The sequence below is a fragment of the Polypterus senegalus genome, chromosome 5 (assembly GCF_016835505.1).
Source record: "Polypterus senegalus isolate Bchr_013 chromosome 5, ASM1683550v1, whole genome shotgun sequence".
NCBI classification, from domain to species: domain Eukaryota; kingdom Metazoa; phylum Chordata; class Cladistia; order Polypteriformes; family Polypteridae; genus Polypterus; species Polypterus senegalus.
Window position 1 is genome coordinate 147833536 of NC_053158.1, and position 24968 is coordinate 147858503.

The window sequence follows — 24968 nt, forward strand, 5'->3', positions numbered from 1 at the left end:
GTTGAAAAATAATGCCACGATAAACTCCCTATTCATTCTGTATTAATTTTTATAAATGAATGTATACTTTTTGATTCAATTATACAATTTCACAATATATTATAATTACAACTGTACATTTGAGACAAAGACAACAACATGATTGGGAAGGTAAGATACAACAGAGACCAATATGATGCAGTAACTGTTACTGTATCTTTAGTGTTTTGGACAACTACATAGACCCCAGTTTCCAAAGGACACAGACCCCGCTCACTTCAAGTTCTTCTCTGCTCTCTTCACTAGCGGAAAAGAGAAACTGTTAAGCAGGCAGTGCACAGCTGGATCTGGTGATAACTGGGCTCAACCTATTACTTCTTAGCTTCGATGTAAAGTAACCTGGTGTGAAATGGGTTGTGTTAATCAGTTAAATCAGATGAAAAGTATTAGTGGTAGAGCAGGAGATTACACACCTTCCTAGTGCTGGTGTGGGATTTTCTGGGTTCTCATATCTCAGAGACATGCAGGATAGGTTAAAGGTGAATGGTGAGTGTCCTATTATAAGCCTGGTTTTGCCTTAAGGGCTGGATTTTGCTTTGTGATTGTTGTTGCTAGGAGAGGTGCTGTAATCAAAAAATCTAATTTAGAAAATAGATGGGCAGGTGTAAAGAGTGGGTAACTTACAGGGATATTTATAGCTAGGGGGAGCTGAATTTCTGAAAGTGGCCACTGAATGCAGGATTGGGCACAGTGTAGCTGAGACAAACTGTACTGTTTGAAATTGTGGCATGCAACCAGAAAAACAAAAATAGAAAAGAAAGTATAAATTAAAGAGAGTGGTTACGGATTATGGGATTATCATTATCATGATAAAAACAGGAGCAATGCGATTTCTGATTTGAAAACCAGTCATCAGCAGGCAAGCTGTTTGTATCCTACATAGACTACTTCATTGTTGCATAAATCTTACCACATTGAAATTTTTTTTCCAAAATATTTACATCAAAGAAACAATATCTGAAATATATGTATTTGGTAAAATGCTATAAAACGGAATTTCCCATACAATGCTGTGTCACATAGTCTTATGTTAGTAATATTGGGAAAAGAGAACTGGAGTAATTGTGACTTTAAAAAGGAACTGTATAGGAAAGAACCACTTTCAAAAAAGATTGGGGTGTAAATTTGTACAAGAGTTGAGCAGAATGAAGAGGTGTCATGTGTCTAAGAAGAGGTGCAGGTGTACAGCATTAATAAATACAGTAAAGTAAGAGGTCAGACGAAAGCTTCTTTTCAGGAACTGAGCAAAGGACATAAATTACATACATAAAAAATCTAATGAAGCTACTTTTATCTCACTAAATTCACCAGTTTGACACATTTTATACAAATGCTGTGGGAAGCAGCCCTGGACACAGACAGACGGACATCATTTTAAGTCCAACACACGTTTATTTACCCAATAAAATAGTGCACAAACCCAGTGCCGCAGCACCAATCACCCCAACAGTCCAGGCCTCTGTCCACAATGCCTTTCCTTCAGACCGCCTCCATCTCTCTCCTTCCAGACCTCTTCCTCTTCCACCCGACTCCAGCCCTGAATGAAGGGAGGCGGCCCCTTTTATTGTCCCCCAGATGTGTTCCAGGTGTGCTCCGGCAATCCTCCACCGACACGCCCCAGTGTGGCGGAAGTGCCGGCTGTATCCCCGGAAGCACTCCGGGTGTCCCTGCTCCTCTTCCCGCCAGCACTTCCTGGTGTGGCGGAAGTGCTGAGGTCCAGGGCTCTCCAGACATTGGGGCACTCCCTGGAGGTGACCACGGGCCCCTACAGGGTTGAGCATCAAAGCTCTGTACCCGTGGCCCCCAAAGCAACCAGGGCGGTTGCCCCCTCATGGTCGGGAGGAGGTGCAAGCCCTCCTCTGGTCCTCGTGGGCGTCCCGGCTGGGTACCACCCCCAGCCGCATGCCACAATGTTTATCGTTTAACTATTTGGTATTACAGTCTAGTGCTTTCCCTAATTTTACAAAGTAAAATATTAAAAACACCATACAGATATTTACTAATTATATTTCAGTCAAATGATCATAATGAAGGTGTCACAGTACTTCAGTGGTTAATGTTGCTGATTCATGTATCTAATGTTTTGGGTTCTGATTACATACCATCTTGTCCATGTGAAATTTGGAAGTACGTTCCTCCAGGAACTCTGTTTTTTTTCTCACATCCACAAAGATATCCATTTTAGGGTAATTGGAAACTCCAAATTTGCCCATGTAATGGTGTGTGTGTTTTGTTTTTGTGAGTAGGCCAGCAATTGACTGATACCATCTTCATGTTTTTTTTCCCCATCTTGTTATAAATACTGCCACCAGTAGCTCTAGGCACCTGTAGCAATGAATTGGTTTAAGTGGGTTTAGGAATGTTATGTTTATAATGACATTATGGTCTTCTTATGAAATATTTGCAGAAAATAAATGTCAACAATTAACACACATATCTTGAGATGTCGGACACTGACTTGAATCATATTGCTATAAGATATAGCATAGTTCTCATATCACGCAAGTTTGTGGATGTGCAAAGTAAGTGTTTCTTTTAATTAAAAATCATATAATTGCCCTATGTTTTTTTTCTGAAAAATATGGATTGTATTTGTAATATTCCATAGATTCAAGAATACCTGAAGGATGAGTGAGAATGCAAAGTCATGGGGCTACAGTAAAGCACACTGTTGCAGGATTATTAGCTAGGTAGGTAGTAACCACTGAAGGACTGACAATCCACACAGTACTGATTTATAGTCACCAGTTTCCATCCACAGTCACAGGCTTCCACCTGATGCGACTTTCAGGTTCAAACCCAAATGTTTTGCAAGAAGAAGGTGCTGATCATGGATGGATTGATAACATACTGGATAATGTATGTTTCTGACTATGATGCCTAATTTACTAAGAAGTGTGCTGAGCAGCTGCATTCATTCTCCTTTACAATGAAATATAAAGCAAATGTGATGGTTCAGGTTGCCATCTGCATTATTAGCATTTTATCATATATTTGTGTTGTGGTTCCTTCAGGTACAACATTTGTCCATCCACCTTCTATGAATGGGTTTGGGTGATGGCACAAAATGCACCTAGCATAGACACCTGCTAAATGTGACTTAGCATATATGGGTTAGAAATTATTGGTTAAAAACAAGATTAAATTAACACTAAAATAGTTTAAACAAAAAATGGGATACCTGTTTCTTTTATGAAGTTAAAAAAATAAAAATAAAAAAATTGTTTTGACTTTCAAAAGTTAACTACATTAATTCATTAAAAGCACCCAGATTTGTTATATAGCCATTATGTATTTATGAAAATGTTTTAAAGCTTATGTGCCATAGCTGATGCAATGTTTGACTAGTAATCCTAGCTGAATGTGGTGGCCCTTGAACTTGAACAATTCAGATAGCCACACCTGGCAGTGAGGTTTAACATGTCTGTTATGCCATCAGTATTGGGTACAATGCAAGAGCAAACACTTGATGGACATCAGTTTATTTAAATAAATTGACATCCATTCTTCGGTTCACCAACAAAAGCGCAATAGACATATGCGCCCCGACAAAACCGCAACGGACAAATGAGCACCAACAAACCTGCTAACTGGTTTTCGACAAATGCGCGCCGACAAAATCGCCACGACAAAATCGCGAGAGAGGCCAAGAGAGTGGTACACTTACGTGCGCATTATGTACACATTATGTGCTAGGTTATAACAGTTATAACTGCTGATGGCATGCCGCGAACAAATAACTCAGTCGAGGGTTGGCATAACGTGTCGTATACAAAGCGGAATTACCAGAAGTCAGGCAGCCAGCAAGTCTAAATACGCTCAACTATCAAGACGTCTTGCTGCAATTCTTCCTACATATGCAGGGCGTGATCTTAAGGATCTTAAGGCATGCCACGTCTCATAACATTGATTTCTAAAATAAACATTATTATATATTCTTTAAACTAGTAATTCATATTTAATGAACCTTTCGCGATTTTGTTGGCACAATTTTGTCGGCGCGATTTTGATGCCGCGTTTTAATCGGCGCTATTTTGTCGGCGCTCATATGTCTATCGCGCAAATGTCGGGACACACATTCTTCCATCTTCTAACCCACTAAAGCAGATTGTATTATATAATCTGGCACTTGCCCACTGCTTAATGCTCATTGACTCTTTTTAGTCTCATACTTATTGTTATCTTGCCTTATTCTTTAAAACATCTCTTTTTTGGCATATTTGCCTCTATTTGTTCATTTATTTTTAGATTTGTTTCACCAGTTGCCTGCTATTTTTTTGTAAACATTTTTTTATTATTATTAAACAGCTAATTAAAGGTGAATAACCAGATAAGAAAAGTTTATCGTCAAATATAAAATAAAGTCCCCATCCCACCTGAAAACACCACCACACCACACATAACTAAAGAAAGTGGAAGCTACATGCCCTACACTATACCACATGCACTTCAGAAGAGGTCATCCATCTAAAGATAAGCATGATTTGACCCGCCCAGTACTTGGATGGGAGACCACATAGGAAAACTTGGGTTGCTTCTGGAAGAGGTGTTGGTGAGGCCAGCAGGAAGTGTTTACCTTGTGGTCTGAATGTGGATCCTAATGCTCCAGTGCAGTGACTGGGAAACTGTCCTGTAAAAATGGTGCTGTCCTTCAGATAAGATGTAAAATTAAGGTTCTGACTCTCTGTTGTACATTAAGAGCAGGGTGTATCCCAATGTCCAGGCTAAATTGCCCTCAATGGTCTAGTCATTCTGGCCACCTAATCATCCCTATTTTCTCTAATTGGCTATCGCTCTCACCACTTCAACACCAAAAAGCTAATGTGTGGTGAGCAAAAATTGCTTCTGCGTCATCATCTAGGTGGATGCTACACATTAGTGGTGGCTGAAGTGCCTTCACACTCACTTTGAAAAGTGTTTTGTTTGGTGAGAAAAGCGCTATATAAATGTAAAAAATTATTGTTACTACTACTATTATTATGAATATTATCCCAATTAACACCAAATAAGTAATGTTCAATAAATGCAAATCCTTTTCCTACAAATTACATAGTGGATGTAGAAGAGAAATTAATATGATAAAGTAATATGAGCAGCTGAAAGTTCTACAGTAAAACAAATAAGTTATATGTTCCTCCAGGAATTTACTAAACATGGGTCTTACTTTTTCCAACAAGATACAAAGAAGATCCTAACAACTAAAGAACTCACTGAAATCGATTGCTATAGAGGATGAAAAGAAGTATGATGAAAAATTAATATGTAAAAAAAAAGCTATGGAGAACAAGGAGTAAACACATCCAAAATGAGGGAAAGACAGGTGAAAATGGAAGTCTACAAAGATGCTGCAAGAGTGTAGACAAACACATATGAAAAAATGAAACCAGGCACTTTTGGAGATCATAAATTACCAACTGGGTCAGAGGCTAAGCCCATTAAACATCATTTTAAAGGAGTTGTATAAACCTTATGGACAATTTTAGACTGACTAAACTGGTGATTCGAAATGTTGGAGTTCTTTAAATACTCAAGAAAAAAGCCATTAGAGACATCGATAAAGCCTTAGGATTACCTTAAGCAACATTCTTGCATATCATTAAGAAGAAACAATGTACTGGTGAGATCTGTAGTACTAGGGTGTTGTAGTGTGTTCGCCATTATGGATGTAGTTATAAATAAAGCAAAACTACACCTTTTTGCCTGAAGAAGGGGCTTGAGTTGTCTTAAAAGCTTATATATTATAATCTTTTAGTTAGCTAATAAATGGTGTAATTTTGCTTGACTTCTCGCTAATGGTGAGCTCAGTAATCACAAAGTGACTGGTAGGCCAAGGAAGACCTCCACTGATAAAGACAGAAGAATCATTGCTATGATGAAGAAAAGGCCCCAAATGTTTGTCCAACAGATCAGAATGAGTCTTCAGGAGGCAGATGTGGATGTGTCAGAGACGACTATTTGTAGAACAGAAATCAACAGGCCACACTGCAAGATGCAAACCGCTAGTTGAACTCAAAAACAGGATGGCCAGATTACAGTTTGCAAAAAAGTACTTAAATGAGTCTGCAGAATTCTTGTGAGGGTTTTGTGGACAGATGAGACAAAGTTGAACCTGTACCAGAGTGATAGTAGCAGCAAAGTGTGCAGACGAAAAGGAACTGCCCAAGATCCAAAGCATACTGTTAAACATGGTGCTGGGGGTGTGTATGGCCGACACAAGTACTGGCACACTTATCTTCATTGACGATGTAACTGCTGACAGCTGTAGTTCAGTGAATGCTGAGGTGTTCACAAGCATCTGATCTTTTTCAGTTCCAGTAAACACATTTGGCGGGGCTTCATCCTACAACAAGATAATAATCCCAAACATATTACTAAGGCAGTAAAGGAGTTTTTCATAGCTAAAGAAATGAAAAGCCAGGAACCTGCTTTAAATCTAATTTAGTATGCCCTTTATATGCTGCCGAGAAAAATTAAGGGGAAAATCCCCTGAAACAAGCAAGAGTTGAAGATGGCTGGTTGCATTAGAGGCTTGGCAGAGCATCACCAGAGCCAATACTCAGCACCTAGTGATGTATATGAATCGTAAACTTCAAGCAGTCATTGTATGCAAGGGATATGCAACAAAGTACTAAATATGTCCGCTTTAAATGGGGGGGACCAAGCAGAAAAAGTATTGTCATTTCTACAGGGTGTGATGGACAGCCGGGTCCCATGCCCGGCCGGGACGCCCCTGCTGCATATGTTCCAGGGGAGCCACCATGGACAGCTCAATACCTCCCCCGGGACGCTTGGTGGCAGCCTCCCTGGCCGATGTTGATTCCCCAGTCTCCCGCATGGCTCCATGGGACATGGAGTCTACCACAACCTGGGTGGGAGCTGGGGTGGCCGCTAGGGGGTGCTGCCGAGACTCAAGAACCTGGTTGGACGAGTCATCAGCCCCACCCGGAGGTGCAATTGGGACCAGGTGATCAAGCACCTGGAACACTTCTGGGTGGGCTATAAAACAGGCCAGCCTCCACCACTAATGGGCCAGAATCGGGAGGAAGAGGACGACGTTGCCTGGGAGTGGTGGTGCAAGGTGGAGAGTTGTTTGTTTGTGTTTAAAGTGCTTTTGGGACTGTGTTGGGTCTGTGGGACACGGGGATAACGTGCCCCACGGCTGAAGAGAAAATAAAAGCCTGTGTGATTTTACATGTGCCTCTGCGTCAGTCTGTGCCGGGTCAAGCGCCATATATCACCTTTATCACAATGGTATAATTGCAATGTATACAAATACCCTTAAATTAAAGTCTGCAATGTGTACTTAAATCACATCTGAATTGTTTGTTATATAACGTTAAACTGTGGAGCTGAAGGGTAAGTCAAGGAAAAATGTTCCTTTGTCCTAAACATTATGGAGTACTACGTTATGAATGAACCCTCGGTGAATCGTCGATTATACAAAGTGCAAACAAAGTGTGAAAGATTTATGGCAGTGAAGCCTTTTGTCTGTGGAAGCACTGGTTTCTTTATTTAATTTCTAAATATTATTCAAATATAAGCAGATTAATGAGGAATTGGTTGTGAAATATGAGGCTGTTTGTAATGTAGTTTTTATGCAGATGACAGATTAAGTGACTCACTACTTATGTTCTTTGATTGATAAGAAACAACATGGACAGTTCAAGTTCACTCCTTGTTTTAAGTGGAAGTAGATTCTTGCATCATGCCATAAGTCTGTTTAACTCATATGCACAATGTGACTCATTTAGGAGCAACAGTATTGCTTATTTCAATGTTACTTGGACAAATAAATGTTCTCAGCCATTTGAGAGTTTCTCTGACACAAACCTGGAAATGTAATTGTTTCGTGTTTATATACATAACTCTAAAATAATCCTATAATAATATGGTAACTGTAGCGTACCCTTAGTTAAAAAGGATGGGATGGCGCCCTGCCCAGGGTTTGTTTCCTGCCTTGCTCCCTGTGTTGGCTGGGATTGGCTCCAGCAGACCACCGTGACCCTGTAGTTGGGATATAGCGGGTTGGACAATGGATGGATTGACACAGAACATTCCTTTACATTATGACCCATTTCATATGTCTGAGACTCCAAAAATGGATTGTAAAGGTGTATTTTGACATACAGTACACCCCAATTGTCAGGGCATGGTTTCTGTTACCCTTTAGATGGCTGTCCTTGGTGAAAGAATAATTATATCTTTAAATCCTTTTTACGTTTGTGAGATGAGAGAAATAAAACAAGCAGAATCAGGGAGCAATGGTAGTCTTGACTGATGTGTTTCTGTAAGTTAAACTGTTGGATCTTCTCAGTATTGTCACAAACAGAATTTATTTGTACTGTTACCAAAATGGCAATGCAGCAGAACCTTGGAGGTTTTCTATGTAGAGCAGAGCCAAATGATGTAGTTTGGGCATCTCTTAAGGAAGTCTTTGTATCTAAAATTGTAACAGGCAGGAAACCACAGGCATGAACCTGTTATGGAGGAAGTTTGCTCTTCTGTGCTCATCTCCAGGCTAATGCAGACCTTATCACCAAAATGGGTGGAAGGGTGTATCTTTTTATATATTTACTACTCTTCTTTCCTCTTCCATTTTTTAAAAATGACTAGAAAATGAAGCAGGCATACACGTGTAGAAGAAACTGTTGCTTGGTTAAGGTTTGAAAGAAAAGCAATAGAAGCTTTTATTATGTATACCAGGGGTGGGCAATGTCATTCCTGGAGAGCCGCAGTGGCCTCGGGTTTTTGTTTCAACCCAGTTGCTTAATTAGAAAACAATCCTTGCCAATAATGACATTTCATGGCTTGTTAGTGCTTTAACTCTACTATGTCAAGTCATTCTAATACCCTAGATTTTTTTCCATTCTAAGGATATCATCCAAATACTTTTTTCTCTTCTCTTTCCTTCTAAGTATTTAACTAAACTAAATAGTGCACGATAAATACACACAGGTGTAAAGGGTAACAAGCAAAATGGATAACTGCTGGTTTCTTTTGTCATTTGCATCTTATTGTTAATAAGGAGCAATTAAAAACTGAGAATGCAGCTGTTTAAGACTTAAATAAGCAATAAGGGTTCACAAACTTAATGAGAGAGATAACTAAAATGAAGTGGAAGTGTTTCTAGAGCAATAAGTGCCTCTTATTAAGCAACTGGGTTGGAACAAAAACCTGCAGCTACTGCAGCCCTCCAGGAACGACTTTGCCCACCCCTGATTATAAGTTCAAGTTAAAAATCTCAGTCAACAGACATATATTTTCAGACTCCTGATAAAGGTTTATTCGTCTATTTTCTAAACTCATTTTTCCCTGTATGAGGATGTGGATCCCAGAAATAATCCAAGTAGCATCACACAAAAGGCAGTGGTTGTAGTAGTAGTAGGATTATTAGATTAGATTAGATTAGATTAGATTCACTTTATTGTCATTACACATGTATAAATACAGGGCAACGAGATTCAGTTTAGCATCTAATCAGAAGTGCAAAGAGCAGAAGTACAATAAATATAATATGTGCATATTATGTACAGTTAAATACGATATTTACAGTTAAATGCGATATATACAGTTAAATACGATATGTACAGTTAAGAGCACAGTGAAGATGGGAAAAGATATATAGATATATATAAATAGATATACAAATGTTCTAAATGCGGATGGCAAATATACATATTTTACAATATACATTTATGTACCTATACATGTATCTGTATGTACTATAATACTATAAGTACTATATATATATATATATATATATATATATATATATATATATATATATATATATATATATATATATATATATATATATATATATATATATATATATATACATATACATACAGATGTACTGTAAAAGTCTTACTGACATGTCTAACCAACATGCAATAAATAACAGTACTCTCTGGTGGAATTTAACATAAGGATGTATTCAGACACATAGAATAACACACAATAGAAAGCACAGTGTGCCTGATGCATCTCTGCCTCAGTTTAAATGGGCAGGATGTAAGTCTATTGTAGGATACCCTCCCTCAAAGCTGGCCAAATGAAAGTCAGCATATACTCAAACTGTATGTTTTGGGACGTGTGAGGAACACCAGAGAAAAACTGACACAGGCACAGTGTGGTCAAGCAAACTCCACACAGACGGGGACCAAGCTTTGACTGTAATTCTGCCAATTTAAGCTGTGAGGCAGGAGTACAAATGTTAGGTACAAGGTCCAGTTGAGGCTGGGTGATCTTTTGGCTTGGACTTGATACAGATTCTGTTTTTTATCTCCAGCAGAATTGGAGTTTTTTTTTGTTTGTTTTTGCTGTCCACCCTGGCCACCTGACCTTATCATTGGACTCACATTTGGAGAGGTTGGGCGCATGCACTGATACAGTATGTTGCCACATCCGCCACAGAACAAACCATCTCAGGATCCCATTTAGGACCCAAGTGTCGCCGTGCAAAGAGTGACACCTCAGCACCACACTACTTTGGATGGAATGGAACAGTGTGAGGTTTTTTTTTACAGTGGCTGCAGTGCTAATCCTGCCACCAACCCTTGAATTTCCATTGCAATTGGGAGGACCTTCTTGCCGGACGCAATGGAGCAATTGCGGAGTAAGGGCTTTGATCAGGGGCCCAATGGAGTGGAATCACTTCTGGCATGTACGGGCATTGCTGGCACTGATCTCTAGCCTCAGAGCCAACACTCCATGGATAAAAAATACATGGACACAGTTGGAAACATGTTAAGGGTAAATTTTACACAAATGTTTTTCAAAGAATAAATTACAAAGCAGTGTGGTGGAGAGTGGGATTTTAGGGAGGCTGAGTAATATTTTGGAGAATCTAATCTAGTTGGTGAGCATGTTGGGTTATATGGCCTGTTCTTGTTAAAGTTGTTCTAATCATAATTATTGCATGTTTCTTTGTACTGCAGCTTATAGGACACTCAATGCCAACACACAGAGCATCTCAAACTAATGCAGTAGAGGTGTTCACAGAGCATATTAAAAAATATATTAAGAACACTTTTCATTTGTTTCAATAAAGTTAACTGTACACCACAGCTTTATTATTATGATTACATACAACCAGCTACCTGTAAGGTTTTGTTTTTCTGAAGGACAGACAGGGAGCTTGGTTGCATAAACAACTTCTCTCTGTTAATAAAGCATCAGGTAACTTGTGAGTTTTCCAGCGATTCCTCGGGAGTACCACATGAGTACTGAGGTTGTCCTAGTTTAGGCTTAGATGAACACCATCCACAGTAATTTCAGTAGTACGTAACACTTTGGGAATATCATATGAGAATGCCTTATCTGATTCAGATAGCTTTTGAGAATCAATCTCGTTCTGCTGAGGCAGACGTTTATGTGCACAATGTTTCCATTTCTTTGTAGTCCTAATATCCACAATATAAGAGAAGACAATCTGCATGTATAATCTGTATATATACAGTATATAGATTAGGTAGCACATGAGAAATGACTGTACTGATGCTATTGGGTGTTGCATCAACTGGTAATTGAATGCTGAGCTGAGGATCATAGTAAGTCAGTGAATTTTGTGTCACAAGCTGTTCTTTTGCCATTTTGGTTGCAGACTCACACATTGTAACCAACACAAATGTGTTCCCATAAAACAGAATCAGAATTAGTGCTAGATCAGACATGAATAAGCTGTGTAAATTAATCAGACTCAAGAATGATCTCAATTGAGTGAGGTTGGATAGAACTAGCACCTGTACTTTTGTGTTTAATTTTTCAGTTGACTTTTTCAGAGCTACAATCTCAAGAATGTGACCATAGTATTCCAAGGAATAACTTTGAAAAAAACACATTTTCCTTTATCATCTTGGAATCCATATTTTTCAAAGCATACTAGGACTTCATTCAGGTGTTCTAGGTTCTTAGCATTTGTACACCCTGTCATCAGGATGATGTCAAACAGTGCATATTGGGCAGTCCATGCAGTATCTGACTCATAACCTTCTGAAATATGGCTGGAGCTCACACAACCTGAAATAGAAGGTAAAAAAAAACTTCTGTGTGGTGATTGAAAGGAACTTTTATGACTTTTCTTAAGCTTCCACTTGATAGTAGACATAGGACAGATCTAACTTGTTGATGCACTGCCCATCCGCCAGTGATGGAGAAATGTCCTCAGGGTGCGGAACTGGATACTGCTCAGTGCATAGAACAGGATTTAGAATTCAGGATTTCAACAATTCGTAAGAAATAACTCACAGCTAACAGAACTTGGATTTGTGGTCAGCAACAGATTTGCCACAGTTTCCTTCTACATGTCATGCTTCTTAGAAAAGACTGCATCATTCTGCAACACAATTTGTGTTGTGTTCTGGTGGGCAGTTTTTATCTATGTAAAGTTTAGTCGTATTTTGCACAACCAATCTCTGTTAACCAGGGATAGCTGATTACACTTTACTACATACAATGAAAGAACAATAGTTTGCTTATCCCCTCTCATTTGTACATCATAATCTCCTTGTAGACATAGAATTTTGCCCATTTATGTTCTCAGTACAATGTCTGCTGGAGGCAGGGGTAAGTGGTTGAAATGAAAGAAACTTCTTTGGGAGATTTTAAATCTGTTTCTAAGAGTACTTCTACCTTATGTCCTTTGGTTTTTCCATTATATTATTTGTCACCATGGAGTTTTTGATTTGGAGACACATCTTGCTAATATGTACTGTATTACAGTTTTGATCCTTGCACTAGCAGTTATCATCATGATTATTTCCTTAACTTGATATCAATGGTACAGCATTTACTTTTAGCTGGCTGAGAAATGTAGGGTTCCTGAGAGTTCTGGCACCCATCAATTAGTCATTTGGACCCCTATAAGCCTGAAAATGAAAAATAAAAATTGGGAATCCCATGAAAATGAATGTTCAAAAAACATGTTGTGTTATAAATCAGTGAGTATCCATTATTGCGAGAAAGTATACTACCATTCAAGAGACAACTCATCACGAGCAGAAATCTATGAAATTGTTACAGGCAGAGACAGGGAGCACACCATTTCACAATTCTCTGCAGGATATGAGAAAGGGAAACAGAGCCTTTCACCGAAAAATGATAGACAGAAGTCTTACATTGCTGTAAAATTAGAACTTGTCTTGGTCTCAGTGATGCTGGAGGGTGATGGAGATTGATTATAGTGGCAGTGTTCAAATTGTAGAGAGGCATTGCTCTTCCTTGAAATGACATGCTGCAGCCTTACATACTCTTAACTAACTAAAACTCCTGGTGCAGGCTATTACAGTGTCCCAAATAGGGTTAATTACAATATATATGTTCATAGTAGTACTAGGGTGTTGTACAGTGTTAGCCATTATGAATGTAGAGAAAAGCCAAGCAAAATGACATCTTTTATTGGCTAACTAAAAAGATTACAATATGCAAGCTTTCGAGGCAACTCAGGCCCCTTCTTCAGGAAAGATGTAATCATATATATATATACAGTATATACAGTATATACAGTATATATGTGCATTAATATCTATAGTCTGCACCTGCTTATCCAATTTAGGATAAATTAATATTAAAGGAATACAATATATATATACTCTTATAAATGGGAAAGGGAAGGAGCCTGCTCAGTAAACAGTGTGTAATGGCATTCCATCCATCCATCCATTATCCAACCTGCTATATCCTAACTACCGGGTCACGAGGGTCCGCTGACAGGGTGCAAGGTAGGAAACAAACTCTGGGCAGTGCGCCAGTCCACCGCAGTATAATGGTATTGTGTATGTTAAAAGCATACAAACCCTTGATTGTTTCATAAATCACTGCTGTAGATTCTTAGTATCAAAATGTGCTACATAAAAATGATGTTGTTGTTGTCGTTGGACAAAATGTATTTTGTTACACATGAAGTGAAATAAAATTATGACAATTAACTGTATTTTTATACACATCAAGAGAAATTAGTGCACACATAATTTTTCAGGGATCACTGTATGTATGTAACACAATACATATTATTCTGTCTTTTATCTGTTATAGTGTATAACAACAAAAGTATTTGGGTTTGCCACTTACATACATTACTGAATTCACCACAGTTTATTAAGACATTTGCTTAAATATTAAATATACAAGAAAACCAATCAAAATTCAGGAGATGCATAAAAAGTGATGACTGGATGATTTCAGCCAAATAAAGTATAATTGAAAACAATTGAAAGAAATACAATTTTATTTTTCTCATCAAGCTATATTTCCCTCTATAACTGTTTTAAACATATTGTATTAAAACAAAATTGCGATGAAAAATATTCACACCAAGTTTTAAAATGTACTATATAATTAAATAAATATATATTATGAAGATAGAATTACAGAAACAAACACTTTTTAAGTACTGAATGCTATGTAATAAACACCAGGTATTCTGCTCAAGCCAGTTGACCATTCTGTGTATACATTTCAGCATTTTTTTCTTTCTGTGAAAGTAAAAATACTATTTATTGTAGAGCTTCATTTGCACGTTTTAGCTAAATTTCATTTTTTCCCTAGGAATAAATCTTGATTTCAATTACTTTGTTCCTACCAGATCTAAGAGTATTAATCATTATTGGAGGTGATCCAGTTCATTATTTACAGCAACATAATAAAGACAGAAATTAATAGATTTTATGAAAATATAAAACATTATTAAGGTAGACTTTATGGTTGAATTGTACAAATAGCTCCACTTTACACTTGGCATTGACATGTATTTAGCATCTGGATTTATCAGGATATATTTTAGCCAAATTTCGTTTACGCATGCCCTTAAAAATCCATCTAATGTGTCATATCAGAGATCAGATTTCACATTCCCCACACAAAATTCAAATCAGCTTGCATGTGCTTGGCTGTTGTATGCAAATTAAAAAATGCAATAGCATTTTCATTTGTGTAAAATGTGGTCTCTATCCATTTCTGACCATCTATGAATGTGGTCTCAGTGATCCAATTGCGATCTGATCACAAATGTATTTATAGTCATCAAGTTCGTTTCGATCATGATCAGATCAATAGAAATTAATCTTAATGCCAAGTGTAAATGGGGCCATGTTCGCAGAAAATGTGTTATATACTACATTAAAATCTTAAAGGTAATAGAGTGCACACATGTAGTGACAAACACCTACTTGCAAAAAGCACTTTCTGATGGATTATGCATTTGTCAGTTATTCATTGTCTGAACATATCTACGATCGCTTACACTAGTATTGGCATCGACTCCAATGCACAGTATTTCTCTCTTAAAAATGTTAAACAAGTGTCTTCGAAACTTTTTTCCCACAAAAGTGAAAAATATAGGATTTATGCAGCAATGTAAATAACTCAAGATTTTACAAATATAAAATGGATAATCAAGATTATCACATTGGTTAGATGACTGCAGTAGATTTAATGATTCCAAAAAGATTACTATATTATACGGAGTCCAGCACAAGAAAAACAACACAACTGTTATAAAAATAATAATAAGTACCCGACTTTTGTTCACCATTTTGCTTTGAATAATTACTACTCCAATTCTTGCATAACAATAACACATAACAACCAAAGGTATCAAAAAGAATAATAACATTTGCTGGAAGTTACTAATTAGCTTCCACCTATTGATAACATCAATAACATATCCTGATTCTTCACAGAGCAAACCATTTTCGTCAAATGAAAATGTGTTGTAGAGAAAGAACTTAGGCAGGGCAGTCAGCAGACTTAGGCACCAGACGAATGAACAGGCAAGGAACGCATAGCGCTTTCTCCGGGTCTTGAGAGCAAATATTGAGTGCACAATAATCAGGTACCTGTCAACAGTCATGAGTGTCAGGAATATTACTGAACTGTAGAAACCGATAAAAAAAGCAGCAGCAGACAGCTTACACATCACATTTCCAAAAACCCACTCTAACCTATGGTAGATTGCCCAGAAAGGGAGAAAAGATGCAAAGATTATATTTGAAAGAACCAGGTTAAGAATAAATATGTTAGTTACTCGTTCCAGTTTCTCATATTTGAATAAAATGTATAAAACCAGTCCATTGGCCACTGTGCTTAGTGTAAAGATAGTGAAGTAGAAAGCTGGCATAAACCTTTTTCCAAACGTTTCTATATCTCCGTCATCGCATTCGACTTCATTAGAGATGGTATCATACATGTTATTTAAACTTGTTGTCAGTTCATCCATATCTATTGCAAATCTGTACAAAGGAAAAAGATAAAAGAAGGAACACTTTTAAATGTGACTGAGAAAAAAATAAAACAGACAGACAGACACAAAGACAACAAAATTACCTCTGGCAGCAACTTTTATGTTTTCCACTATAATGTGAAGAAAGCTTCAATATGCCTTCTACGTTGAAGTAAACTAATACAAGTAATTATATTAACATAAAGGGGTTGGGTTTGTACTTCCTTGAATGTTGGTGACCGGTCTATTCTTGGAATAAAATTCTGTTAAGAAAATGCAATCACATGAATCATCAAAAGTATTTGCAAGATTTATTTTTCAAAGCCTTGTGTATTCTCACATGTTTAAGTAGACCTACTGTATCAACACTATGGGTCAAACGTTTTAGAACACCTTGTTTTTTTCAGTTTTAATGGAAATGCACACAGTTTAATGTCTTAATGTTTTATGAAGTCAAGGCATTTAACAAATAAATAGTGGCAAATAAAAAAAGTCAAGGAATCATTAAGTATACAAATCAACAAAGTAGCTACCTTTCGCTAATATAACAGCGAAACACACATATGGCGTTCTTTTTATAAGAGAAATCAAATAATTTTCAGAAAGATCTTCACTTTAACACTGTTGCAGAACTTCCCACAAATGTGTTGTATTTGTAGGTTGCTTTCCTTTCACCCTTCTGTTCAGTTCATCCCAGACTAAGTAAGTATAACAGAGAAACTAAGTCTGGAGACTATGCTGGCTAGTCCATGTTTTGAAGTGCACCTTTTTGTTCTGTTCTGTTAATGTAGCTCTGACATAGCCTGGATGTATGTTTTGGGTCAACATCTTGCTGTAGGATGAACCCCTGGCCTACTAGACACAGGCCAGAAGGTATTGAGTGGTGCTACATATTGCTGTGGTAACGCTTTTGATTCAAAATGCCAGTCACTCTGTGCAAATCACAGACTCAAAAAGGATTTCACCTTGATTCATCAGTCCATAAGACATTCTTCCAGTCTGCAGTAGTCCTCAGTCAGTATTTGATGGCCCAAGCAAGTCTTGCTTTCTTATTTTATCCTTTAAGGAATGGCTTTATTATTACCACTTGCCCGGTCAAGCCTACAGCACAAAGTCTCCTCTTCACAGTAGAAACTGACACTTGCTGTTTTTGATCTACACTGTTAAGCTGTGCTTGTAGCTGTTGTTTTGCGAGGGGCCTATCCACAAGCTGGAGACCCTCAATAACTTGTCTACTGATTGGGTTGTGATTTTGGGTCTGCCAGATCTCATCCTATTAGAGTTTCTTCCAGTTTCCAATTGCCTTTGGATTGTGTAGGACACTGTACTCACTGACAGTTGATTTTTTTTGTTTGCAGTTTTTTCTAAATGAAAGGCCTACACATCTAAGGATAATAATTCTCTGTCTCATTTCATTCAGTACTTCAGAGGGTGTAGTAATAACAGTCTGTTCCAACTCTGCTTTAAGACAGACAGAAGACGTTTAAGTAATCAGCAGAATTAGTGACACCTGTGCAAATTGTTTACTCCAACCTGCAAGGTTTAATTTACTTTAACTGCAGCAGAACATCTGTAGGTTGTAACCTATTATTTGTTCCCTGGAGAAAGCCCATTTGTAATACTCTGATATTTCCCTTTTTTCAGTTTTTTGCTAACCTAAACTTTAAATTTAAACCTCTAGCAGTTTACTGCTTACCTTTTCACTATTTTTGATCATTCATTGCATTTCAACCGATTAAATTTGGAGAAAAACTGGAAAAACTGAGGTGTTCTAAAACTTTTGACCGGTAGTGTATAACACAGTACGTTTCTTCACCACGCTCACATATTTACTCATAATGACTCTTTAGTTTTGTTCAGTTAGCTTAAGCTTTCTTCCCACAGGAAATTTCAAATCATGACAGTGTTATTATTTCAACATAGGAACCAGATCAAGTGGTTTGTTAAAGAACACTGAGGTTTGAACATGCCACCTTGTATTTTATAATTATACACCATAACAATTAGACTCATGCTTTAGAGATAAAGCAACAGAAAACCAATCGACCTTTATTATAGAAATCATATTTCATATCTAATGCTATCAAGAACTATATGATTTATGAATAATCAATGATACATTACAGCAAAGGAATGAAATACTATCTATGCAACATCTTCTATAACTCTGTGATGGCCAGTGAGATTTTCTATGCTGTGGTGTGCTGGACTGGTAACATCAGTTCAAGAGAGGTCCACCGAATTGACAAGCTAATTAAAAAGGCAAACTCGGTTATGGGGCACACTCTCGACTCCCTGGAAGTAGTAGCAGAAGAGATAATTAAAACAAAACTCAGTACCATTATCAACAATGCTAACACACTGAGTACTTTCAGCTGACAAATCATTCAGCAGAAGTGTGTCTATCTATCTATCAATATGCATTAAAGTTACACATAGACATGGATCTAGAAAGCAAACTAGCCAATTTGAGTGAAATTAAGTTTGAATGAGACAGTTAAGCATGAGTGTTTTACTTTCCTAAGTTCTCATTATAGTTCGCAGTTCATTATTTTAGTCTTTATAGAATAAATTCTTTGTTTAAGTATATGTGAAGAACATCATCTTCCAGTGTATTCAGCATGTGTGAATAAATCAATGCATTGCACATATAAAATGTATTTATGTATTTTTCAGACTAGGTTAATGTATTATTGAGGCCTACTTCAGCAATATCAGGGCAAGATCAGACCCAACCTTGAATATCTGCAGTGTTCTAGGGAATGTGTTACTGATATGAGGATATGGAAGGGTACTAATACTAATGAACCTGTATACAGAGCAAAACATGAATAAAAACTTGTTTTTGGCAAATTGAGGAAAGAGAGCGCTACAAAGCAAGCACTGAAATTACATTGTATGAAATTATGAAATTGCCCACAAGCCAAGATACAAGAGGGGATTGTCACGCGGATGTGCTTTGGAGGCAGCTTAAGTGCTCTGGTGATGGTATCTGGCGCTGTGCTATAAAGCCTTCTTTCTTACTCCATCTGCAGAAAGAAAGATTGATGGCTGTTTCCGATGCTGACGTCACTTCCGTTCTCCACCCTCCTGAACCTGCCATCTCCTGCCTTGAATCCACATGACCGGAAGTTCAGGAATTGTAAATCAGTTCTATATTAGACTCCCATCTGAAAAGATGTCATTTTGCTTACATTTATGTACATTATATGGGGTTAAGGAAGTACCCCAAACATTTTCCTGTGTTTGCTTCTTTTCTTACAGGATCCATATTGAATATTGAATGGCTAAGGGTATGGTTTGAATAAAAAAATTAATCACCTGTTTAATATTCCTTATTTGATAAAAAATGTTGCAAGCTTTGCAAACAAAAATAGGCCATATTGTCCAATAATGACAACTTAGGAAACTTATAAACAACTCATAACATATAATGATGTGATTGCTGCCTAAACCCAGGCCCATTTTTTCAGCCAATCATATACTGACCCCTCAACAATGTACAAAATGGACAATGTCCAGATCTTTGCTTGTCATTTCAAATATATGTAAAATATAGAGAGATAAGAGATGATTCAAAATCAATTCATGCATCAGGCCTTGCAATAAGTATTCATCAGCTCTGGATAGTTACTGTTACTGCATTGTTTGTACAATATGTGTTTCACAAATTTGAAATTATGAATTTTGTTACAATAAATGTTTTTATGCATGTGTAAGTATCCTCTGTGATGGACTACACTATTCGCTGCTGTGATAGTCTTTGCCTCTGAATTTGGATTTCATCAGTGGATCATGAAATGGACAAACGGATTGATGAATTTTGTTAATTAGCCCTTTCCTTTCCTACTGCACTTGGGTATACAAAATGCTTCAAGCAGCTTCTTGAAATGTCTTAAGCACACACAACAATATTAACTAAACAACAGCAGATAAAGAGAACAGATGTTATCAATTAGATACCAATACATTACATATACATTTTTTATTCCATCTTTTTAAAGGAAATCTAGTCTAAGAACATGTCACTTGTAAAACTGGACAAAAATCCAACTTTCAGTAGATGGCTTCAGTTTTGAATTTCCTGAGCTTGTGTGCTGTTTCTCCTTGGTTCACCTCCAGATGTCTCCCTCTCTCTCTCTCGCCTCATACCTTTCTGGGTTAAATCCCTTTTAGCAATTAGTCCCATCCGCATAGTGTCTCCTTCATAAAGGTCCAGATCCCCAATAACAGGCAAACCCATATCAATCCATTTTCCCAAGTAGAGGAGAGGACAAACTAAGAAAAGGCCAATAGTACATGTGGCACTCGTTACAAGCTCTAAAGATATAAGAATAATTATGCATGAATTCAAGATGAGTTCTTTAACTTTAACCACTTAGTTTTTATATCAAACTGATCCATTTGAGGAACAAGGTAACCATTTCTCTTGAGGGAAAATAACAGATTCTGAGTCAATGGAGGACATATTATGATTTAACATAAATGTTTAAATACACATACTCAAATCACTGTTAGACAGTTACAGAAGCAAAAAAGCTAAATCTATAATTACCAGACCTCAATTTGCAGCTTCATTTGACTGAGCCATCTCTTTACATTTTTGGCTGTGTCTGTATCATGTCAATAGAAAAAAAGTCGCAAGGCAGGAAAAACCAACTGGACATGGTGTCAGCCCATTGCTGGGGAAAACACTCACACACCACATACCCAGTAGGGCCAATTTAGTGTTGCCAATGCACCCAACCTGAATATCTTTTGATTATTGGAGGAAACTCACACAGACACAGGGAGAATATGCAAACTCCTGTCACACACGTGCTCATGGGAGGCAGCTAAAGGGCTTGAATACGGGTAATTCCAAGCCAGACCGGAATGTAACAGAGTGCGCTAACTCTTTTTCTTGCTTTTCTAGAGACCATTCACAGGAAATTCCGCCTGGTCCTGGTCACGTCAAGTCTGCTTCCAATCCCTTTGACATCACTTCCAGTTGCGAGCCAATGGATGAAGACCCTTCTGGGTCCGACCCCTCTGATGTTATTTCTGGGCCCGAGCCTAAGGATGAAGACCCTTCCAGTTCTAACCCCCCTGATGTCATTTCCTATATTGGCCTTTAAAAGCCACCACCTTTCCCCTATTCCCTCAGTTCTTTCTGGACTCCAATCTATACACATCAGTACAAATATTTAACTGTTTTGCAGCCAGGGAATAATATACAAGGTGGCTGCCCGAAACCTTTCTGTGGCTACTTTGATTTTGTGACACTCCACAAAGGGAGACTCGAGACACAAACTCTGGTCTCCTTACTGCAAGGCAGAAGCACTACCACTGCACCATCCTCAAATAAAATATTTAGAAAGAAATGGAAGAAAAAAAGTAGAGAATTGAGAATTAGTAATCTCCACCCCAAGCAACAATCATGAAAGGAACCATCTACCATATAAGAATGACTAAGAAATTGAAAACAAGACATACAAATGAGATTGAATTGTTTTATTTGCAAGGATACACTCCTAATTAAGCCATTTTGCTGGAACAGAAATCTGTAGCCGCAATGCAGCCCTTCAAGTCTGATTTTGGGGACCACTACCTTATTCAAATATTTTTTGACCTGGAGCAGCTCAATGCTGATTAACTTGGAGAAGATTAACAATACAAATAATCATTTTAGATTCTGAAATCTTAAAAAAAATTCAGTCAAAAGAAGGCAGAGTAGTAAAAAAAATGCCCGTCTTCTCATTTAAAACCAAAATATTTTCTTTTAACAAGCTTTTTGCTTTATTTCTTTAAATCAAGCAGCAGCAAAGTGATGTTCCTGCCTTGTTGTTTTTATTCAAAATAGTACATGTCATGTCACACGTTAAGTCATACTGGTAGCCACACCAACCATACTATTGCAATGCAGAGATCATACGTACTGCTTAGTGCATGACCAGAGTTACCACAGGTGTAGTTTTCATGCTAAATTCAGCTATTTTTGAAAGTGCTGTGCAATGAAAAAAATTGTTTTGATGGTGTGGGTCATTGTGCAATTTTTAAAGGATATGCCCAGCTGCCCAAGGTCATCAATGCCAGACGTTAATAGTGGCAAAACTGCAAGGGGGAAGGATGTCCAGACGTCGACAGCAACAAAAGTTTGTGTCGTTAAGAGTGTCATTCATTTGGCTAGTTTTTAGCTGTCAATGAACTACTCTGCGCATGGTTGGATCTGCCAACAGGGTGACTCAGGTGTGCGTGCATCCTGGGACCCTGGTCACAAAGGAGCCTTAGATAGGGGTACTCAAACGGCGGACCGCGGTCCACAATCCGGATCGCCAAGACGTTTTTGGCGGACCGCAACTGTCTTCTGCGTAAGTCAACAGTCGGTAAGCGTGATTAAAAGCGGCAATGTAAAACGAAATTTAGAGACGAAACACGCCGAGTACTACATTGTAAATTATCCACCAAAGTCAGAGCTCCATTCGCATAAGATCGACGCCCGTAAGTCGTCGTTGGTAGCGAGTTCATCGCTGATGATGAAAGCGACCACCACACAATCAAATGTTACAGAAGCTTCGCTAAGCATTGTTTGGGTTCTTGGCAGACATAAGAAAGCATTTACTGATGCAGAGGTTGTTAAAGAATGCATGATGTCTGCTTCTTCGGTTCTGTTTAGCGACAAAAAGTGTGTTGAACTGATTCAGCAGATACCATTATCAGACAGTACTGCTAGTCGTCGTGCAGATGACCTTTCTGACAATGTTGGTGGTCAGTTAATATCAGATCTTAAACAGGCTGAATTGTTTGCTCTCGTGTGTGATGAATCCACTGATAAAACTGACATGTCTCAGCTCTGTGTGTTCACAAGATTTTTTGATGGCCATAATTTTGTTGATGAGTTTCTGACATTACTACCGCTAGCAAAACAGACCCGCGGTGAGGACGTGTTTTCAGCATTATCGCAGTTTATGCACGCAGCTGGATTGGATGTAACAAAAATGGTTTCCCTTACAACAGACGGGGCACCAGCAATGACTAGTAAAGATAGAGGACTTGTCACTCGTATGAAGGCACTTCAGACCAATCTTGTTGCGTATCACTGCATCATTCATCAGTCGGCCCTCTGTTCAAAACTTTGTGACGAACTAGCGGAAGTGATGTCTACTCTTGTGAAATTAGTGAATTTTTTACGATGTAATTCGACTCTGCAGCATCGTCTGTTTCGATCTTTTCTTGAAGAGATGTCTGCAGAATTTGGAGATTTGCTGCTTCACAATGACGTTAGATGGTTAAGCAAGGGCCGTGTGTTGGAAAGGTTCTGGAATCTCCGTGAAGATGTAGCTGACTTCCTGCAGTCCTTGAATACAAAGAAAGCTGCAGAATTTTTAACATTTATTCAAGACAAGGTCGCACTGCTGGCATTTCTTGTTGATATTATGGGACATATAAATACACTGAATTTGTCACTTCAGGGTGCAGACAAAACCGTTGTCGAATTGCAAGAAAAATGTTGTGCCTTTGAAACAAAACTGAGCGTTTTCATCAATGACTTGGAAGGTGGCAAGATGCTGCATTTCCCAAACCTGAAGAGCTGCATGACAGCTGATCCACCGGCATGTTTTCAGTTGATTTCCACATTTCTACATCATTTGAAGGTCGAGTTTGATGAACGTTTTAAGGATTTCAGAAAACTGAAGCCTGTGTTTTTGTTTGTTGCTGAACCTTTCATTGTCCAGCCTGACAGTGAATGGACATCTGTGGCTGCCTCAATTTTTCCGAACTCAAACCCATCACTGTTGAAAATGGAAGCAGCTGATTTGCAAGCTTCTCACGTTTTGAAAGCAAAATTGAATGAAGTCGACATAACAATTTTTTGGTCAAAGTTTGTTCCAGATTCTCATTTATCCTGCTGCAAAGAAACTGGCGATTTCCGTGCTCACTATGTTTGGTTCAACATATTCTTGTGAGTGTGCGTTCTCCACTATGAACACTATCAAGACGCAACATCGAAGTGTAATTACCGACCAGAACCTCAGGAATGCAATGAGAATTGCACTGACTGGTTACTCACCGAACTATGCTGCCATTATGAAATCGAAACAACAGTTTCACACTTCACACTGAGTGACAATCATTTACGTACCAACTCTTGTAATTGGTGTGTTAATTGCAAGTAGTCATGTGACTTTTTTGAATTGTTTTCCATGTTTTGTGCATGTCTTGGTCTTCTTTAAAAATTTTATCATTTGCGTTGAATCTATTACTAGCCTCCTACAGACCTACACCTACAGTCCTACAGACCCACACGGTAAACCTGGCCATAGCGGACCCCGATGGTTGGTGGCGAACTGAATGTGGACCGGAATTCAAAAGCTTTGAGTACCCCTGCCTTAGAGTATGCAAGAAAAGAAAATGCCTAATAACAGAAAAAAGTCTGAGTTTTCTCTGATTGGCACTCACAGCAACCCTGCCCCACTTTGATCCTAACAATTAGAGCCTAAATCGATTAAATGTAAATAAAAAGCATGTAAAAGGAGAGCTATGAGTGGGTAGGAGCCATTCAGAGCAGATGTCTAGCGGGTCACTTTTATGAGATTGTGTTACTTTGCCACAAAAAAGGAAACGGCAAAATGGATGACCATTCAAAGTGAAAGCCTAGTGAAAGCAAAAGACGTTTTGCTGAAAACTATACATCACATTTGCAGTTTAAAATAAATAAATAAATAAATAA

At 38.0% G+C, this 24968-nt stretch overlaps 2 protein-coding genes across 2 annotated transcripts; one reads left to right on the forward strand and one right to left on the reverse strand.

Moving 5' to 3' along the window:
- Window positions 1-14301: 14301 nt before the first annotated feature.
- Window positions 14302-16407, reverse strand: LOC120530012 (C-C chemokine receptor type 8-like). Its single transcript, XM_039754183.1, has 2 exons — window positions 16363-16407; window positions 14302-16268 (listed from the first exon to the last, which is right to left on the reverse strand). The coding sequence occupies exon 2, from the start codon at window positions 16253-16255 to the stop codon at window positions 15242-15244; it is 1014 nt and encodes a 337-aa protein (XP_039610117.1). The 5' UTR covers window positions 16256-16268; window positions 16363-16407; the 3' UTR covers window positions 14302-15241.
- A 6033-nt stretch (window positions 16408-22440) lies between these two features.
- On the forward strand, window positions 22441-24204 carry LOC120529910 (general transcription factor II-I repeat domain-containing protein 2-like). The gene has a single exon (XM_039754120.1). The coding sequence runs from the start codon at window positions 22441-22443 to the stop codon at window positions 24202-24204; it is 1764 nt and encodes a 587-aa protein (XP_039610054.1).
- Window positions 24205-24968: the final 764 nt, after the last annotated feature.